Source organism: Bos taurus, chromosome 17 (genome assembly GCF_002263795.3).
Source record: "Bos taurus isolate L1 Dominette 01449 registration number 42190680 breed Hereford chromosome 17, ARS-UCD2.0, whole genome shotgun sequence".
NCBI lineage: Eukaryota > Metazoa > Chordata > Mammalia > Artiodactyla > Bovidae > Bos > Bos taurus.
The window spans coordinates 25,056,053-25,077,703 of record NC_037344.1 but is presented as its reverse complement, the minus strand read 5'-3'; the positions used below and the strand labels follow the sequence as shown (position 1 = coordinate 25,077,703).

Genomic DNA, 21,651 nt, shown 5'->3' with positions numbered 1-21,651 from the left:
TGTGTAAAATGGGTACATGTCTTAGTTCTTCCTAGCTTTTAACAATCTCTAATAAACTAAGTGAACAAGCCTTCTGGGACCATTGATCAACTTAGTATATGTTTCAGGAATGGATGAACTAGAAGTGCCTTCCTTTTGGACATGGTTGTATTATCAGTTTCTATTTTCAGTCACTAAAAACCATGATTCCCATGCCACACACTTCAAATGTGAGAAAGAGATGGATGCTTCATAACCTCACTTGTAAGAAAATGTATTCAAGTTTTGGTCTCCTAATAAATCTCAAAAAATAAAAAATAAAAGCCTCCTCAAATATGTTTATGAACTCCTCCTTGGCTCAACTCAGTGAGGTACTAGCCATTTTGACTGGTCTAAAATCAGTACTTCTATTTTACAAAATCTGGATTAAAGATGAACTTTAAAGATTGAACTCCATCTTTAATCTGTAAATTAATTCATTTTTTGTTTTACCTCCAAAGTAAATCCAATCAGATAGACCAGAGGAACATCATAGTGGAGCCTCAACCTGAGAGCATCAGAAGGCCTGGATTTAAATTTTGTACTAATTTGCTGAGTTACTTAAATGCTGAACATCCTGAGTATCATTTATCTATAATGTTGGGATGATATTACTTGTAGACATGGGTGAAAATACTACAACTTATCTAAGAATGCTTGACATATACTGGCTGTTTAAAAACCATTTTGACCTAAAAAAAAAAAAAAAAAACAAGAAATTGCAATCAAATAAAGCATTTTACAGTATTGCATAGACAAGCCTATTTAAATAAGACATCATGGAAATCAGGTTTCTTATAGAACGAATTATAGTAACCAGCCAAACTGAGAAAGATATTTTTCTTAAACTGAAATATCTGTTCTACTATTTGGTCTGTTTACTATTATAATTCTAATTACCAATGTAATTCTCACTCTACATGTGATAGTGTCTCTGTGGTGCTGTCTCCAGTAACATTTTCAAATCCTTTAGAAAAGAATGCTATGACTTGTAACCCTAATCACAATTTGAGTAATCTCATTCTGTATTCATAAAAATCAAGGGGCTTCCCCTTGATGAAAACAATTTATACTTGCCAGGCAAACACTAGTATTTTGCTGACTGTATCAGTGTCAAAAAAGAAGCAAACTCACTGGGGAAGAAAACAGAATTCTAGACATCTTTTCTTCTACTCATATAAACTTAATCAGGGCTTGCAATTAAATTTTTGAAATTGTTCTATATCATCCTTAATGTTTAAAGCTTCATTTCTACCTCTGGGCCCCATCAGTAAGTAAAACCCACATATCATCCCTGTTAGCTGGTTTTTTAAAATGTGATGTCTTATAGTTTTATTTACAATCCTAATCACATCATTGATTTCAGTAATCTTCAGTAAGAGTAATTATTAATGCTGTCAAAAGCAGAGGCTGGGATTCAAGTTTTTTCTTTTCCTTTTAAAAAAATAAATAAACCTGGATAATTAAGATAAAGCTTAATAATGTGACTCTAGAGGAAACTCATTTCCTATGATTGACTACGTAATACAGCAAAGATAATGTCTTCACTTAAACTTCTACACATACCCCAAAATACTTATATGAGCCACAAATGGTTAAAAAAATGCTAGGAGTAGTCACTCATCATAACACAGAAGTAACTAATTTTCTTTTTCATATAGGCATCCCACCAAATTCTATCTGATTGAGTATTTTTCTGTAATTTAAGACAACAATACATCTATCTTGTCTACTTAATGCCCCCCAAACTAAGGCACATGACACTTATACTAACTCAGGTGTGTCTTAAGGACACTAAGAAAAATATAAAAATAAACAACAGGATAAACCAATATAAAGAGATGAGACATTTTGAAGAAATCAGATTTTTCAATATCTAAGGCAATTTTTTATAGAAGGATAAGATGAGGTAATGCATTTTGATTTTCAGAAAAAGAGGTCATGATGTAATAAAGATTGTCATTCCATATCAGATCTCTTTATTTACATTCTGAAAGAAGGTGTGGAGCAAAGCATAAGTTTCCAAAGGATTACCTATTTTTCACTAAAAGACACAGTATGTGAAGGAGCTGACAAGTATGTGAGTGTACTCAATGTTGATCACCCACCCCATACTCAGGAAATATATTTGGAAACAGTATCAAACACTATTGCCTGATTTTAAAATACTCCTGGACTTCTTACTGATCAATACCTCTTAGAGAAAGGATAAGAGTATAGCATCTGAACTGAAACAGTATTATTAGAAAATGATATTTTGAGCATTAGGATATATAATTCATGTTGCTTTCATTTGCTCAGACTATTGTAAAAAATCCATAAATCATTTTCTTGTTCATGTATTGCTTAAGTGCAATTTGTCATTTTGCATTAAAGGGCTGCTTCAGCTCATCAGTGCTTTTAATTCACTGTTTAGAGTTTAACAAAATGCTGGCCCTGTCTGATAACTGAAAAGACACTGAAATGTGAAGCCACATCAATATTAACAAGGTTAAACAAAATGGAGAAAACGTTTCTACATTGAATATCAAGTAACACTTAATAGCTAGTATTCTCAGCCCCCCAAACAGGTTGGTTTGGTCTCCATTGGGTTCAAAGCATTAGAACACAGTAACTAAAGAGTTACCTGAATGCTTATAACATATAGCATGTATATGCTATAAATCTTTTCCAGCCAACTCTCATCAACACTCACTCTCCTGGAATGAACCAAAGCAAACAGTATGGCATTGGTTCCAAAGCCTTGCCTTCACACCTCTGAAATTAGGTTACACTGCTACAAATAAACCGATTTCATGGTTACCCATAAGAGCTCCATACAGTCCAGGTCCTTTGCGTTTGCTCTCTGCACTGTGCTTGCTGGGAGTAATAAGTGCAGTGAACCACCCAGCTCAACCCTGGCAGGGGTTTGGCATTTGAAAGACTCCTTATTGACAATTTAAATTTTATTTCTCCTATTTCTTTAAAAAAAAAATTCTCTCAAAGCTCTGGGCACACTGCAATAATAAGAGGATTTAGAAACAAATTGCTTTCAAGTCAAGTTAAATCACTGCAAACACTCATTCATCCAAATGATAGTTAACAAACTTGTTTCCCTTCCGCCTTTCCCTGAAAAGGGCAGGGAGGAAAGCAGCCCGGTTAGTTAGTTTCAAAGTTTGTAACTACTGTGTACAGAAAACCTGACTGTGAGATTCTTAGCGCCCACCCTCGCCTGCTGCCCTTAGAGGACAATGAAATTAACGAGGATGGTTTATCATTCACACACCAACAAGGACTTCTATTAAGACTGATGTTGATAACCAACCCTCCAAATAATAGTAATAGCTGCTTTCCCCTGTCTGTTTTAGGATACAGTTTGCGTTGGCCCGGAGAGTTGGCGCTCCTGGAGGGGACGTGGGGAGGGAGGAGGGTTATGTTGAAGATTGCTTCTCCCCGCCGGTTTCAGTTATGAGGGGGGAGGGGGTGAAGGACGCTGCATATAAGATATTCTGTACTTCAAACAGATTGTCAGCCCCACCACCCGGGCTGTTATTTATGTAATCACGGCCTCACTAAATTCTGGGGTCCGCCGAGTGAAAAAGCAAAGGGGGAAATCTGCTCCATTGACACAGCAAGGAAGAAAGTACACGGGTTTTAAGAAGGCAGTTTTTAAAGATAGATTTAAAGTGTTGTTTTGTTCCTTGGGTGATGGGGTGGGGCTGTTTAATGGTTCCAGGGTAACGAGGCAGATGTCTGAATCGTGGCCGGGGGCAACATGCTCTTGCAATTACCCTTGGCTGGAGCGACGTAGAAGGGACCGAGGGTTCGTGCTTGTTCTCACAAGAGGAAGACCCCGTCGTCACCCCGCCGATTCCAGGGCGTCTCGGAGACTAGAAGTCACAGAGGCGAGACCTCTAGAGGACCTCGGCCGGCTTTGCCGGCGCGGATCCTAGCCTCTGCGACCCAAGAAATCCTGCAGAGCCCCCAACAGGCCGGCCCAGCCGAACCAAAGCCCCAAAGCAAAATTCGCTGGCTTGTCCTGTGCCGCTTTCGCCGCTAGGAGACGCCTGTAACCCACGTTTGTGGAGAGAGTTTCCCTTTCAAACACAACTGCTATCAAAAAAACAAAAATGCAGCTCAAGTATTACAGTGGCTGTAGTGATTATTTACAGGCAAATCTGGCCATCTCTCCACGTTCTCATCTCCACCTCTGGAAGCTCTCTGGCTCTAAGCGAACGTCCAAAGTCTGCTCAAACTTCGTCTACGTTTTGAGAACACAATCCCCCTCCCGCAAACAGTTTCTGGATCTGCATTGTCATTCAGCCGCATGCTTCTCACACGCAAACACGCGCGCACACACAAGTGTTTCCGTACGTACAAATGAAATATTAGAAAATTACCGTCATTTTAAAAATGTTCCAGGATTATTCTGATGAGTCAGCTTGAAGACCTCAAAACATTTCATTTCAATCCTGCAGATCTAAGGAAAAATCAGGAAGGGGAGGGGGAGAAAGTACAGATGCAATGCCATTATTAATATTCAGATACACTATAATCTCCTTTTCATTGATCCACAGGTCCTTTTAAAAACTGACGCTCCATTCTCAGCTGCAGACGTGACGCTAAAATCATTTTAACTGCGGCGGTTTTCTCTTGGCTTTGGCCAATCGTCAGTTTACTGCAGCTGGAAAAGGATTAGCCATTTTTGCTGGCATCCTTTCCTTCCAACCGCTCAAAGGCTGGACCTATCTCCATGAAAGAGCCAATGGGGGCGGGGGGCCTAGAGCCGCAAGACAGGCACTCACGGAACTCGCAGAGGCAAGCCTCAGTCTATATTCCCGGCCATGGCCACTCGCCCTTCTTAATTCCCTGCCAGGAGGGAATGACAACATACCTCAGGATCGGGTAAATGACTCTCCTTTTCCCCGCAGGTTGTGGCGGTGTTACTCCCAGGTCATTCATTACCAGGAAGCCCCAAGGGATCTTTCTATCTTGTAGCATAAGAAGGCAACTGAACAAGGGCTGCATTGGTTGAATAAACAACCCCCTACAGCCCATTAATTAATACACAATTACGCTTTTAAAAATCTTTTTTGGAGAATTAACATTGAATCCACTCTAGCATTGAAGAGTTCGCGCTGTATTTTAACTTCACAAGAACTGGGTGCGTTTACGCGCCGCTTTGCCCCGGCGCTTCGCCGAGAGTGAGCACTCGGAGCTCCTCAAGCGCATCCTTCGGGGCCCCGGAGGTGTTGGAGGGATGCTCCGTTGGGGCTTATACAGAGCGGTGAACGGAACCAGGCAGGATGGATGCGAGCGCCGTGGATGGATGTGCAAGCGCGTTCGCAGATACTCGCAGCCTCACACACACTGGGGCCCCGCGTGTGCACGGCCCCAGCCCACGCACCTACCCTCAACCCCGCCCCCACACGCGTTCACAGCCGTCCCTCTGCCCTCATCCTGCGGTCTTGCTCCAGGCTGGGCAAGAATCGGTGCTCGGGTCTAGTGTAGGGAGGAGGGGGAGATCGCCAATTGTCAGAAAAAGCAGAAAAAAGCCTGTGCGCGCCGCCGCTGCGTCGCACTTGGCAGGGGGAGGCGCAGGGATATTCGAGGCGCCTTGCAGCGAACGGCAGAGCTCCGTGCCCGAGGCCAGAGAGTCAGCGCTAGGCTGGCGGGCTGGAAAGCAGAGCTCAAATGAAACTCCTCAGTCGTTGATCAAAGGGCTCACAGCTCAAACCAGGTCCCTAAGCGAATTAATTTTTTGGTAAGATACTGTGGATGTACGTTTAGGAAGGGAAGAGGCGAGTATAAAGCGTCTGCACGTCTATAGGAGCCGCCAGCGTTCATCCCTGGGCTTGCATCCCCTGGCTGTTTGGGACCCACCTCCCCTCCACACTCCAGCTGTCTAACCCCTTTTCCCCGCAGCCCCTTCAGACCTTCACACTTAGTTTGACACAGCCTACGCCATATCTGTTTTAAAATGTCCTGCTAATCTCCGCCAGGGTCCCTTAAATTGGTAACCCCAGCCAATTAGTGGCCCCTCTGCAACTTTTTCCTGTTTTTCTCGGTGACTTATTTTCACGATCAGCAGCAAGGAAAACACCTTAAAGGAAAAAGAATGTTAGCGTCATTGGAAACCCCGCTCCTGGGAGAGGATACCGCTGCTGCTATTATGTTTTCGCATTTGCTGATGCAAACAGGGAAACCTCTCTATTCCCTCTCCGTTACCTGCGGCTGGGGACTGGGAACTTTCCGCGGCAGAGTCCCCAGCTAGCACCTCGGGACCTGCCGGGCTGTTCTCGCTCTCACACTCACACTCACCCCGGCAGCTCAGACGCGGGTTCCATCGCGCCCGGCCCGGTTACTGCGTGACGCGCCTTCTTGACGGCCAGTTTGTCCAATTAGCTCTGACTCGGTGGGTGGTGCTCCTTGGCGATTGGTTGGCAGAATGAGGGCGCTGCGCAAAAACAGAGAAGCGGAGCGCTCAGAGCTCAGAAACTGCCAGCCGAGATCGCAGGCTTAGGGCTGAGGCAGGAGGAGGAAGGAAGAACTGAAAAGCAGAGAGACAGGTTAGAGGAAAGAAGAGGCTTGGGAAGAAACAGCAAAAAAGAAACTGCTCCTCACAGTTACTGAGAGGCAAACGACGGTGGAGATGAGGACAGAGAGAGGCAAGACTATGACAGCCAAAACAGACAAATAGAGCGAAAGAGGAAAAAATGCCAAGAACATCCATCCGGAGAAATGAAGAGAATGAAAGTTTTATGCTGCAGAGCCATTCTATGCTTTTCCGGCACAAAATTCCCTCGCTGTTTTTAAGCCCTTTTGCATTTGCCAGCCGTTGACAGTAAGAGGCATGTTCAGCGGTGCCAACAGCATCTCCTCTTCCTTCTCCTCTTCCTCTTCATCTTCCTCCTCCTCCTTCTCCTTTTCCTCCTCCTTCTTCTCCTCCCATCAGCGAGAAGACAAACCGAGGACAGTCTTGAAATACCGAAATTTCCTCCTTGGGATTTGCCAGCGCCGCGTTGCGCCAAGACTGTCGGAATAAAGGACGCTGACTATTGTATTATTATTTTATTAATTGGTCAGTGGGAAGATTACAGATGAGGAAAGGGGACGCCTGTCACCCTTCCTGATCTAAGATTAAAAAATGAGGTTGAATTGGGGGAAACCCTAAAATGAAGCAAAAGAAATAAGATTTGTAAGGACAGAAAGCCACAGGAGCCCCCCCACATAGCGCACTTTTATTTGTATTTTTTATTTGAGTTTTTTTTTTTTTTTTCCGTGGTGGTGGGGGAGGTGATTGGGTGGCTGACTGGCTGCGGGAAGCTGCTTCCTTTCCCTTTGGAGATGATTGTGCTATTATTCTTTGCCTTGCTCTGGATGGTGGAAGGAGTCTTTTCCCAGCTTCACTACACGGTGCAGGAGGAGCAGGAACATGGCACTTTCGTGGGGAATATCGCTGAAGATCTGGGCTTGGACATTACAAAACTTTCGGCTCGCGGCTTTCAAACGGCTCCCAACTCTCGGACCCCTTACTTGGACCTCAACCTGGAGACCGGGGTGTTGTACGTGAATGAGAAGATTGACCGCGAGCAAATCTGCAAGCAGAGCCCCTCCTGCGTCCTGCACCTGGAGGTCTTCCTGGAGAACCCCTTGGAGCTGTTTCGGGTGGAGATCGAGGTGCTGGACATCAACGACAATCCCCCCTCCTTCCCGGAGCCGGACCTGACCGTAGAGATCTCTGAGAGCGCCACGCCGGGCACCCGCTTCCCCTTGGAGAGCGCATTCGACCCAGACGTGGGTACCAACTCCTTGCGCGACTACGAGATCACCCCCAACAGCTACTTCTCCCTGGACGTGCAGACCCAGGGGGATGGCAACCGATTCGCCGAGCTGGTGCTGGAGAAGCCTCTGGACCGAGAGCAGCAAGCGGTGCACCGCTACGTGCTGACCGCGGTGGACGGGGGAGGAGGGGGAGGCGGAGAAGGAGGAGGAGGCGGCGGCGGGGGAGGGGGCCTGCTCCCCCAGCAGCAGCGCACCGGCACGGCCCTACTCACCATCCGAGTGCTGGACTCAAACGACAATGTGCCCGCCTTCGACCAACCCGTCTACACTGTGTCCCTACCAGAGAACTCGCCGCCTGGTACGCTCGTGATCCAGCTTAACGCCACAGACCCAGATGAGGGCCAGAATGGAGAGGTCGTGTACTCCTTCAGCAGCCACATTTCGCCCCGGGCACGCGAGCTCTTCGGACTCTCCCCTCGCACCGGGCGGTTGGAGGTGAGCGGCGAGCTGGACTACGAAGAGAGCCCGGTGTACCAAGTGTACGTTCAAGCCAAGGACCTGGGCCCCAACGCCGTGCCTGCGCACTGCAAGGTGATAGTGAGGGTGCTGGATGCTAACGACAACGCGCCGGAGATCAGCTTCAGCACCGTGAAGGAGGCGGTGAGCGAGGGCGCGGCGCCCGGCACGGTGGTGGCCTTGTTCAGTGTAACCGACCGCGACTCAGAGGAGAATGGGCAGGTGCAGTGCGAGCTGCTGGGGGATGTGCCGTTCCGCCTCAAGTCTTCCTTCAAGAACTACTATACCATCGTGACCGAGGCCCCTCTGGACCGAGAGGCGGGGGACTCCTACACCCTGACCGTGGTGGCTCGCGACCGGGGCGAGCCTGCACTCTCCACCAGTAAGTCCATCCAGGTGCAAGTGTCAGATGTGAACGACAACGCACCGCGCTTCAGCCAGCCGGTCTACGATGTGTATGTGACCGAAAACAACGTGCCAGGCGCCTACATCTACGCGGTGAGCGCCACAGACCGTGATGAGGGCGCCAACGCCCAGCTAGCCTACTCTATCCTGGAGTGCCAGATCCAGGGCATGAGCGTCTTCACTTACGTGTCCATCAACTCCGAGAACGGCTACCTGTATGCCCTGCGCTCCTTCGACTATGAACAGCTCAAGGACTTCAGCTTCCAAGTGGAAGCGCGGGACGCCGGTAGCCCCCAGGCACTGGCTGGCAACGCCACGGTCAACATCCTCATCGTGGATCAGAACGACAACGCTCCTGCTATCGTAGCCCCCCTTCCGGGGCGCAACGGGACTCCGGCGCGCGAGGTGCTGCCCCGCTCGGCTGAGCCCGGTTACCTGCTGACCCGCGTGGCCGCGGTGGACGCAGATGACGGCGAGAACGCCCGGCTCACCTACAGCATTGTGAGGGGTAACGAAATGAACCTCTTCCGCATGGATTGGCGCACCGGGGAGCTCCGTACAGCGCGCCGGGTGCCAGCCAAGCGCGACCCCCAGCGGCCTTACGAACTGGTGATCGAGGTGCGCGACCACGGGCAACCTCCCCTGTCCTCCACCGCCACCTTGGTGGTGCAGCTGGTGGATGGCGCTGTCGAGCCCCAGGGCGGGGGCGGGGGCGGGGGCGGGGGGTCAGGAGAGCACCAGCGTCCCAGCCGCTCCGGCGGCGGGGAGACGTCGCTGGACCTCACCCTTATCCTCATCATCGCGCTGGGCTCGGTATCCTTCATCTTCCTTCTGGCCATGATCGTGCTTGCCGTGCGTTGCCAGAAAGAGAAAAAGCTGAATATTTACACGTGTCTGGCCAGCGACTGCTGCCTCTGCTGCTGCTGTGGCAGCGGGGGGTCGACCTGCTGTGGCCGCCAAGCCCGGGCGCGCAAGAAGAAACTCAGCAAGTCGGACATCATGCTGGTTCAAAGCTCCAACGTACCCAGTAACCCGGCCCAGGTGCCGGTGGAGGAGTCCGGGGGCTTTGGCTCCCATCACCACAACCAGAATTACTGCTACCAGGTCTGCCTGACCCCCGAGTCCGCCAAAACCGACCTGATGTTCCTTAAGCCCTGCAGCCCATCGCGGAGTACGGACACTGAGCACAACCCCTGCGGGGCCATCGTCACCGGTTACACAGACCAGCAGCCCGACATCATCTCCAACGGAAGCATTTTGTCCAACGAGGTAAGGCTGAAGCGAAAGGACCACCATCTCTCATCTCCTCCATCCGAAAGCCTCCTCTAGCCCGGCCCTTGTATCTCTGGTGCACTGTGTATTTATTTTTAGGATATTAGCTTATTTGTATCTTTGTGGGGGCAGGAATGGAAAGCCGCCTCTCCCACCCCTTCCTGTGTAACTTAAACTTCGTGTCGTCCCTAATTTTCTGCGCTCCACCCTTCCACATTTATTTTCATTCCCCTCCTTTGGTGCTTTGCCACCTTGGACCCTCCTTCTTCCCTCTGGCATCTTTCCTTTAAAATCCTAGCCCCCTCACCCCACCCTACCCCACCCCAGTCCTTTCCCTTCTTAGAAAGCTGGGGGTAAAGGAGAAAGTGCCCGAGGGGAGAGGGAAATGCAGGGAGGGACCTTCTGGCACTGGCAAAGGTCTTTTTTTCTCTTTGCATTTGTCCCAAGCATAATAAAGTTAATTGTTTGGCTTTGTTTATCGATGCCTTCAGTCGCGTGTAAAAGTAAGCTATAGATTGTTTAACTTTGCACAGTTGTCTAAACTCGAATGCATGTTTTAGTGAATGAGTTATCAGATCCTTGTTCTCTGAACTCGGGTTGCAAAAAAAAAGCCTTCAGTTCTACTCTGGACAGCATTTACAGACGTTCTTGAAGCCCAACGCCCACACAGTGTGAATTTGAATGAAGTTGCTTTGGCACAAACCCCTGTAAGCGTAAACTCACGGAAAGGCTTCAACAGTTCTTGTCTTACATATTCCTTTTAGCTAATAATCACCTTGCCATCGTTTTTGATGAATCACTGCTGTTGGCTTTCTTTATCAAAGAATTTGGCTTGTCAATTCCGATTTCCTTTTTTAAGATGGAGAAGTGGCAAAGTTGAAAGGAGGGAGGGAGAGGGAGAACAGAGTTGATTTCTGTAAAAGAAAGTTTGGACCGGAAAAGGTGTGTGTGGGGTGGTGGAGGCGGGGAGGAGAATGCAGAGTGTGTTTGGAGGGGGAAGAATTGGGGCCAGGAGGGAAGCGGGTATTATGAACTCCTTTTTTTGGCAGGTTATTTTATTTATTTTGAGTCTTAGATATTATTCATTGACTTTCATGAATATTTGTACAGCTCATTTGTATCTTAAGCACATTTTGAAAATAAACAACAAAATAATTCCATAAAATATCCAACCTTTTTGCTTATTGAGCGTGCTGTTTTTCTTGTGTCAACCAGTATGCACCTAAACACTTTTTTAGGCCACTGAAAGAAAGACTGCAGCGTATATCTAGGTTGACTATTGGAGACAGTAGTTTATGAGGGCCAGCTATGAGGTTATTTGCATTCTCTCCTTAAAACACACACACACACACACACACACACACACACTTAAAATTGGCCTTTTGTGTATTTTTTTTAACCTTTACTGTAAATCTAGATATGCAAAATCTGCATATCTTCTTGTCTTTACTAGCACTAGTCTTTATAAAAACTAGTCTGAGGTCTTAGAACAGCTTAGAAATTCCTTAAAAATGTACACAATTCCTTAAGCTAGAAATAGTTCCTAGCCTCAAAATCAGACTGTTAGTTAAACCCATAGTGTTCGAATGCTCTTGATTTATTTATTTTTTTTCTAGACTAAACACCAGCGAGCAGAGCTCAGCTATCTAGTTGACAGACCTCGCCGAGTTAACAGGTATGGACTCCTTTTTTTTTTTCCTAGCTTGGTGTATAGACAAATTACGCCCTACTAAAAGTAGGAATTAGGCATATTATTCAATATCAAAATAGAAAATGATAAAATATTTCCAATTAGGACAGGACATAAATATTGATTGTATTAGGTTTTCTAGACAATAAATTAAAAAATATTGGTGTGTTTCTTTTATATACAACCACTAAGTATATTTGAATATTTTGTCAGTTTACACTCCTGCGCTGCTTCTGATAATCTTTCTAACTATTCCAGACATATACATATATATCTGTCCTATGAAAATGATATAAGCATATGCTTAGCTCCAATCATAGAATAATGATTGAACTTTACATGCCTTAAGGGCTCAAACTGACTGCTGATGCTCAGTGTTGGAGAGTTAGGCTTAAGGTTTTAAAAACTAGCTTTAAGCAGAAATCAAGAGCTATAAGCATCTGCAGCACCATAGGTGACCATGTGGTGGCAGAAGAATGTTTTCTGTGTTTCTTCAATCTTTTTTATTCTAATATTCACATTTTTGTACTTCTAGTTCTGCATTCCAGGAAGCCGACATAGTAAGCTCTAAGGACAGTGGTCATGGAGACAGTGAACAGGGAGATAGTGATCATGACGCCACCAACCGCGGCCAGTCAGCTGGTAAGTGTGATTAAAGGGCGATGCTGACTTTTATAGTGGTTTTTTAAAAAATAAATCCTGAGAGGATGATGTTATAGGTAGTTTTTAGTGTTAGTAAACCTACAGAAAACTGGTGTCATCCTATGTTGACAATTGTATACTCAAAGGGACTTGTAGTACAGTCTAACGTTCCTTTAGAGAATGAAAGTTAGAAATTCATTGTGGAATACGTGAGATCATGAAACTTTTCTTTTTTATGTCATGTTCTTTCGGGGAATTATATTGCATACAAAGGACATAGATTTCTCACCTGGTCCAGTCCCCAGTCTTCAGTCAATTAAGCTATTCTTAGACTTGCTTATGGATGAAATAACAGAAGATGAATGAAATTGGTTGACCTGCACAAGGTCACAAGAAGATAAGTGGATGACTGGGAACCAAAATCCAAATTTTCTCATTTCCAGAGCAATGCATTTTACATTCCACTGAATATTGAATGAGAGAAGGAATGGTGATTAAAAGTCATGAGTACATTGAAAGCCGGATTTCCAAATCTGGGTTCTTAGGCTTCAGGACATTAGTAAACATTTGATAATGTGCATTTTCTGAAGCATTCCTCATATTTTCAACAGGATCCATGTTCAAAAGTTGACTTCTGGGTGTATTTGCATATAAGCTTGAAGGTATTCCCTGATGGGAGTTACAATGTGATACATATTTTTTACTTTGTTTTACTTTATTTTACTTTACTTTTCTCCTGTATACATGTCCCCTTTAAGTTTTATAGAATCCTGATAACTCTAGTTACTAATAATTAAAGAAGACACTGAAAAGAAATAAAATATGTACCTTAATGAAAACAGTTTCACAAGGTTTGGATTTTCTTTCTACTTTATTTGCATTTCAGTTATGAAGGATGCTTTTTGAATTTTTTTTTAAACTTTTTCTCTTTCAACTGAGTTTTGTGTTTATCTGACACATAAAGCAATGCAAAGGCAAGCTAGCTTGTGTCACTTCTAAAAAACGCCCATCATTGGACTGTTTGGAGGTTCAACTTCATTCACTTGAGCTTTTAAGGTTTATTTTGGTTAATGATTAAGCCATAGGGAGATAGGGTTCTCATTTTCAAGGTAACATTGATCCTCGAGAGCACCCATTCCTTAACACACTCCATGGACCTCTGAAAGGTGTTGAGGCAGTGTGTCAAAGGGCAGTACCCGCCCCACCGTCGCCTGGCAGCAGTAGTGGCTGCAGGCCTCTCACTTGGCTCATGTGTGGTGTGTCTGAGGCTGCCTTGGCCTTGGGAAACGCAGGCAAGAGGAGGGGGCGAAAAGACTGCTCAAGGGTCTCTTTATATTGCTGCAAGTCATTAATATGCAGACCTAATGAGACTTGAGAACTGCCAAGAATCCCCGGAGGTCCCTGCCCCTTGCGGGCCTTCACGCTAAGTGAACAGAGCATCTATTTAGTGTCTGGGAACCCGACAACAAACCAGATCTTGCCAGAAGTTTATATTTGAGTACAAAGTCCCTTTCATTTTTGGCCTATATATGACATATGATTTATTGTTATCTTTTAAAAGGTGTATGTTTGGAATTGCTCATTCCTATTCTTTTTTCAGTTTCTGATTTCATAGTCAGCCTTTTAAAGCTTTTGAAACAAAATGTTTAACATTAAAAAAAAGAAAATCCCCCGCTGCATGTTTCCTTGTGGGTGTATTTTATTCCTTTCCCACTCCCCCTTACTTTTTTTTTTTTTCTGTAACACTCCAGTCTCAATGAACATTTCAATTAGTTTAGTTCCTCAGACATAATGAGCCATAATAACTTAACTGAAGAAAGAGAAAGGAATAAACATCTGCAAAAAGTGCTAAATTTGGAAGATGGATGGGAATATGTTCTTATCAATGTGCCTTCCCAGCGGCTCTTTTATTTCGCAAGCACTCAATGTTGCCATTTTGGTAACATTACTTACAAATTATTTGAGATGTCAAAACATTTGAAAATGTTAAATGCTAAATCGTGTTTGGAAAACATGTTTAAAAGCAGGGTAGTTTTCATTTTTCTTATTAAAATGGCAAATTCTTTTTTCTGTCTTTAGATTTTTAACATGTAAAAGTATGACAGAATTAACAATCTGTGGATCTATTTCATTAGCATTTATAGGGTTGCCACAACCTACTGGGCATAATGATAGCTGTTTTTGAATTGTATTAACACACTTGTATTAAGAAATAATTACACATTTGTGTGCTGAATTGCAGTCAGATTTAATATATCTAGTTTTATTGTTAAAATGATTTTACATTGTTTACCTTTTAAAGTATAAAACCCTAAATGCAGAGAATTAAGATGCCTTTACTTAATGACTTTTTTCCAGTCCATTCTTTGTTGTGTACTATAAACTTCACACCAAGTAGCTAGAGCTAATTTCCTAAAAGTTAAGCCTGTCTCAGGTAAACAGGTACATCTGCTTTATTTCCTTATACAACCAGGAAATAAAGGATGATCTTCCAACCAGGATGATCTTCCAATTTGGCAATATTTAGAGAATATTCTTTATAGCAAATCTGTTTCCAGTGTTAGGATATGAAAAACTTTTGAGCTAATAAGCAAATCCCACTCAGCTTTAGGTTTTAAAGGGGAAAGTTAGACTATCATGGGAAAACAACACTGAAAAGATATGAATTCTGAATTCTCTAGTTTATACCTCATTTCATGTTACATAGTATACACTGTTTAGCTTAGTTCTTCAACTGTTTAAGCTTCCTAAGTCTTTATTTATTCCCATTTTCATTTTCCGTGTTAAAATTAATTTGTATTTATTTATTTGGATATGCCTTCCATTTATTCTTCTATGAACAGTTTTATTTTTTGTTCTTTCTCCCTCCCCCCCACTTGCTTTTCTCCTCTCTAAGCCATTTGCAGTCACCAATCTTGTTCATAGAAGGGCTTTAAACACGGAGGCAGCTGCACAGAGAATCACATAAGCTTTTTCAGTTTTCCACTGCACCTGGCTCCATGTGTGGAATTCTTCGACTTGACCACGGGTCTGTGGTACTTTCTTTCTATAGCCTTGTCAAGGTGCTTTCCGTTTTTTTCAGTACACTATTGATGTATTGGTTAGGTATGGCAGAAGTCCAAGGAGATGTGGTAAATGCTTGCATAAACCATCACAAGGGGAGAAACTGATTAATCACAGCTTAAATAGCAAAAAAAAAAAAAAAAAAAAAGCCAAAGTGAACTTAAAACTAGTATATGTTCAATTTTATAATACCATTAGATTAAAAGACAGATTTTTTTGTCTGATTTAAATACTGATACAACATTTTTAGCTGGATAGTCTTAAACATTTTAGTATTATCCGAGGTAGATCTAAGGAGATCTATTTAGCTGTAAGTAGTTGTTTCCACCCCACCCCATTTATTAAGTACACAATGTGCACACTAAGATTAAATTTGAATTTATTTTTAGTAATTGACCTTCTTAAAATGTATATTGAAGAAGAAAACCCTCATAAGTTAATGTTACTTGTTATAGTTTACCTGAAATTTTTCAAATTTCTCTTCTTCTAAATTTTTCGTTTATTTAAAAGACAGGTTAGCTTCTAAATGTGTTTATTTCTTAACTAATTATTAGGAGACTTGTACATGACACATGGTCAAAACTTGACTATAAATTTAAAAAGTGATTTATATTGTCAGTGTTTTCATACTAGTAGAAAAACATATATCATGAAATAAATTAAGCCATTGTACTACTACTGCAATATCAATAAGAATTTTCGGCCTATCATAAAGTTAAAAATTTCCCTTTCTCAACTCCAATAAGAATTTAGATATTGGCAATTAGCTTCTGGCTTTATAAATAAGGTGAATTTATACCATAGTCTGAATAAGCAAAAGCTTTTTTCTAAGGTTTCTGCTGAAAATATGAGCTACAACTAGGTAATGCCAAGACATTTACAATTGAAAAAGATATAAAACAAATATTAAGATAAAATGGAGAAAAATATAAACATATTGAAATGTGTTAGTAGTGAGAAAATTCTGATCTGCATGTTTTGATTTTTTCATAGATGAATTATGTTGTAAAATCTCTGCTCCCAAACCAAACCAAAAACTACAGAAATTTTGGTGATTATTGTTAATATCTCTAATTTCTCCAGTGTTAAATAATTAAAAGAAGACTTACAATTTCCTCAAAAATATGTGTGTTGATTTTTTTAACTAATTTATCATATTTGGGGAAAAATACATTTTTTGAAGAAAAAATGAGAAGGTTACATGAGAAAGGTCCATGTAATTTTGTTGTATTGAATTCATCAGAAAACAGAACAAATTGACTATAATTACATTTTTGAAATCACAGTTTGTTCTCAGTGGTAATATCACAGCCTCTGACTATAAGGGATCAAGTTACTTGCTAGTGTAAAAAGATGTATTTTAAAATTTGTCTAAATATATCTCTATATAACAGGCAGTCTATCACTTCAGCTGTCGTGCCATGTAGAACAGACCATTTCCAAGAAGTGGAAAAAAATAAATTACAAGAAATTGCAAATAAAATCTGTATGTTGAAATGTTTCTTAAGAATGACCAAAACTTCATAACTCAGGTGTGGCCTGTACTTTTCTGCTATACAAGTCTCACAGGTTCTAAAATAAGGGCATTTGAATGAGAAAAGAAATGACATGACGTTGAAGTTATTTTCTCTTGGGCCTTCAACCTGAGATGTTAAAAATTTCCAAAAGCAGTGTGAAAGACACGCATTTTTAAATGTCCCATGTACTGAAATACTTGGCATTCCAGTCCTTTGTGCAGTCACTGACCACCACAAAACTTAAACATGCCTCTGCTTGTCTGGTCATTAAAATAATATACTTAATGGGGACTAGTGATATATGAAAAAGGATAAAGTCATTTTCATCTTTCAGTGGCTCCCTAAGGTGAGGCCAGGTAATGGGCACAATTTATTTGGTTCTCAAACTATACATATGAAACGGAAAAAAAATTTTTTTGTCAATGAACATTTCAAAAACTTACTTGAAATTTATTGATATACTTTTTATGCGATTAAAAAAAATTGTTTCTACGTCTGATATTTTCCTCATGAGAAATTAGTACACTTGTTTTGTTGGTAAAACGTGTGAAACATACTCATGCACAAGGTGTGCCATCTTCCCTGTCCTTGTAGTTACATAAAGCTGTGTTATCACTATGGGGATCCCACTTTAAAAGGAGTAGCTCATAAATTTATGAGGAACATTATGTACAAGTGTTGTTCCCCTTCCAGGCAGGTAACACTATTTATCCAACAGAAAACTTTATCATATTTCTCACTTTTCTTGTTATGCACATGATAATTTTTTTGTGCAGGTTTTCAAGTCAGAGAACTTTATTTCATCATCTAAGGGAATTTTAACTAGCGTCTAATAAGTCAAAGAGGCAGAAAACCATATACTTTAAGAGAAGAAATTTAGCACAATTGAATATCAACTAGCCATGAAAACAAGTTCTAATAAAAGTACCTTCTAACATCTCATAAAAGTACCTTCAAATATCTTAAAGATAATGCAGAGACTAGATCATTAAAACTTTTCTGTGTGATTATCATATTCAGAATTATAAGAATCCTTGGATACAGTGCTCAAAAAGATGTGAAATACTATTAATGGTCTCATGAGGTGTATTTGAAAGGGTTTTATCAGTTATGTGATGAAAAATTGTATTAATTCCAAATTTTACATTAGTACCCATCTTTATCAGGATCTGGTAATATAATTCTATCTTAATATTTGAATTTTTCCATCAACTTCAAATTTAATATGATATAAATTTATTTTTAAATAATTGCCCATAATTGAATTTTAATGGTACCTCCATCTATCAAAAAGACCTTTTATTCCTTATCACACTATAAATAGGGAGTGTTTAGAGTACAGCACATCAACATACAGATCTCTCTGGTTCTATAGCTTCTAGTTACCTGCTGTGTCAGTGTGCATCAGGGATATTCTTCTTCCCTTCCTCTTTTTTTTTTTTTTTCCTAATACCTATCTCCTTATAGGAATAAGATAACTTCCCTGGTGTCTAGAAAATAGTTGACCTGTTTCACTGGCTGATCTTAGTCTGATTCCTTATCCCAGCTTCAGCTCATGTTTATGTTCCTCAATAATGCACTGATCAGTAATTTAGTTCTGGGTTTATGCATGACAATTATCAATAGATTATTATAATCTAAGTCAGATTTAGTCACACATGCTTGCTGCTGCTGTTGAGTCACTAAATCCTGTCAGACTCAGTGTGACCCCATGCACTGTGGGCTGCCAGGCTCCTCTGCCCATGGGATTTCCCAGGCAAGAAAGCTGGAGTGAGTTGCCATTTCCTTCTCCAGTAGATCTCAGTGCAAGGATCAAACTCCCCTCTCTTGCATCTCCTGCTTGGCAGGCAGATTCTTTACCAATAAGCCACCTGGAAAGCCCCAGCATTATACACAGTTTAATTTAAAATTTAAAAAGTCATTATAACGTGAAATTAATATATGATAAGAAGTTTGGTGTTATTTCTTTAAGCAATTTACATAATTAACTGTTTTAAACTCCAAAATACTTGAGGATAATCTGGGGGCTTAGTAATTATGACAAATTTATTTCTTTGTATTATATAAAGAGCTGTTAAAATATGCATATAAAAAGTAAATTATTGTGTGTCAGGATTTTACAAACTAAAACTTGCTCAAGAGCTCAAGTCACTCATAATATTTATAGAAGAAACAAACAAGTGTTTTCATTACACTCTCTTGATTAAAAAAATAATCCTTGGTTTTTTCACACCAGGCATTTCATGCATTTGAGTGTTTCTGATGTACAGAATAATCACTCTTTGGTTATTTCTAATTGATCCTATTTTTAAACATTTAATAAATGCATTGCTCTGTCTAGAAACACATTAAAATGTGATTTTTGTTTGTGTGCTTACTTTTTTACATAATGCTAGTTATCAAATTGAATAACAGATAGTATTCTGTAGTGCCCCAAAATGATATTTTGCTTAAGAGACTGAGTGAGCTTTCTTGGGTCATAAATATCATGTTTAATATTCTTGTCAGTATACAGGAGACAATGAAACTTGAAGGTGTCATTTGAAATCTTGGTGTTCTAGGATCAGTAAGCAAACATTTCTGTGTTGTCTGGGACAAGTGTTTTCCAATATAGAACAAGTAATAAGGTATTCGCCAATAGCGTCTGCAGCTGACTCACCTTGCACTTGGTTACCTTGGTTTCACTAATTACAGCCATTTGTTCTGGGCTTGTCTAAGTGGTAAATGATAAGCAGTTTGTAGTAATATGGACTACAAGAGTGTCACTGAAAAATAACTTGTAGAAAGTCATTTTCTAAGATCCTAAAAAAGCATGCTCTTGGCCACTCTTGTTTTATTCTTATTATTTATTGGTGTATCCATATGTATGCCATGTGTCTGTTGAATTTCACTTTTTATTTCATGTCTAGATCTTATTATCTAAATATCATCACTCACGCTTCCCATATTTCTTCCATTTTTGTCTCTTAGGAAAAAAATATGACTTATCATCATTAGAAATTACAGGTAATGAAGGCTTTCCACTTGGGTTTTATTTTTTCTGTTACAAATTTCACAGATTTTCTTTTTCTTAATATTGATTCTCACTATTTTCTAATTATTTAAATAATTTAGAGTCAATATTTTCCCTCAACATCCTGACAAGTTCAGCATCTATCTCAGAACCTTGTTTGCCAAGAGTCCTACACTTAACAAAATAATATAAAGCGATTTGGGGCTCCTGTCAGGAGCCTGTCAGATTTTTCTTAACATAAGAAAAATCTGTTAAGATACCTTTACCTATTACTCTTTACATTGCCTGTAATTTTTCACTTCTAAGCCAGGACGATTCCCTGGAGGAGGGTATGGCAGCCCACTCCAGTATTCTTGCCTGGAGAATCTCACGGACAGAGGAGCCTGGTGGGCTACAATTCATAGGGTCACAACGAGTCGGACAAGACTGAGCGACTGAGCACAGACACAAGCAGCTGGTCATGTTGATGAAGCCTCCATCCGTAGCTTCTCTGTTTTCTACTCACAGGTATGGATCTCTTCTCCAACTGCACCGAGGAATGTAAAGCACTTGGCCACTCAGATCGGTGCTGGATGCCCTCCTTTGTCCCTTCTGATGGACGCCAGGCTGCTGATTATCGTAGCAATCTGCATGTTCCTGGCATGGACTCTGTTCCAGACACTGAAGTGTTTGAAACTCCAGAAGCCCAGCCCGGGGCGGAGAGGTCCTTCTCCACCTTCGGCAAAGAGAAGGCCCTTCACAGCACCCTGGAGAGGAAGGAGCTGGATGGACTGCTGTCTAATACACGAGCGCCTTACAAACCACCATATTTGAGTAAGTATTACATAAAAGGCTGTATCAAAGTCTTCCCTTTCAGGAAATAAAGTTCAACGTGCCCTTCTTCTTAGTAAAAATAGAATTCACCTTGTTTTCAAAAACAAAGATAAAAGTGACTCTGGGATGCAGGCAGCACTATACAATACAGAAACGAATATACTTAACAGGAAGACAGGTTCCTGGGTTGGTATATTAAATCAAACATAACTTCTGATGTTGTTGAAAACATTTTTCGAATGATCTTCATATTTCCTTTGAATATTGCTCACCTGTTTACTTGATTTCCTTGTGTTTTGAAGGGCTTATGTAAGGCGGAAAAAACATCTCTTGACTCAATTCACAGAGAAATTTTGTTTTCTTATCGATACCAGCATTATTGCTTAGTCATCCTTTTCCCATAAAGACATTAAACATGTTAGGCTAAGTTCAGAATACATTGCAGCCATCAGTTTGATAATTTTGCATAGTTTAGTAATATGTTGGCATGGATTCAAGTCACTTATCAGAATCAGAGGAACTACATGATGAAAGCATATTACTGCAGCAATATTATTCATTTATTTACAACAACAGGTTCTTCTTCTAATATTGAGACTTTGATCATTGTACTCAGCTCTTTCGATGTGGGGACCCTAGTCTCTAAGTGGATTATTTTATACAATCAGCTGAAAAACAAATGCTTTAGGATTATTTAGTATATTTTATTTGAGGGTCTTGCTAAGGAAATTATTCCATTTATTCACTGCTATAAAGGAATCTTTACTTTTTAGTTAATGGTTAAATACCACTGATGATTCAATATTTTGATCAAACAACATCAACTAATATTTGATAAGAATGGAAATTATAAAAACTTAATCAAAAGATGATTTTCATCTTGTACAGCAAATCCAATGTATGTGTCATTTTCTTACTTTGATCTTCCAGTGCAAAAA

The 21,651-nt window shown here is 41.4% G+C and overlaps 2 protein-coding genes across 11 annotated transcripts in view; one reads left to right on the top strand and one right to left on the bottom strand.

The window, feature by feature from the left end:
• LOC112442020 (craniofacial development protein 2-like) overlaps positions 1 to 6,392 on the bottom strand; it is a 43,393-nt gene extending 37,001 nt beyond the window's left edge. For 2 of the 7 annotated variants that reach the window (XM_059876262.1, XM_059876260.1), the window contains exons 1-2: positions 4,892 to 6,344; positions 4,398 to 4,477 (exon numbers count right to left, since the gene is read on the bottom strand). The gene's annotated coding sequence lies outside the window, so the exon portion shown is untranslated. Of the gene's footprint in view, positions 1 to 4,397 lie in introns of all 7 variants that reach the window. The other 5 variants (XR_009491013.1, XR_009491012.1, XM_059876259.1 and 2 more) reach the window with 5 other exon arrangements.
• Positions 6,393 to 6,486: 94 nt separating this feature from the next.
• The window catches only part of PCDH10 (protocadherin 10), a 46,387-nt gene continuing 31,222 nt past the window's right edge, over positions 6,487 to 21,651 (top strand). Inside the window, exons 1-5 of one of the 4 annotated variants that reach the window (XM_010813743.4) lie at positions 6,487 to 9,972; positions 11,592 to 11,650; positions 12,201 to 12,307; positions 19,858 to 19,893; positions 20,408 to 20,713. In XM_010813743.4, the coding sequence (XP_010812045.1) occupies positions 7,345 to 9,972; positions 11,592 to 11,650; positions 12,201 to 12,307; positions 19,858 to 19,893; positions 20,408 to 20,713 (3,136 nt within the window). In that variant the 5' untranslated portion in view covers positions 6,487 to 7,344. The remainder of the gene's footprint in view (positions 9,973 to 11,591; positions 11,651 to 12,200; positions 12,308 to 19,857; positions 19,894 to 20,407; positions 20,714 to 21,651) is intronic. The other 3 variants (XM_010813744.4, XM_005217564.5, NM_001191151.1) reach the window with 3 other exon arrangements.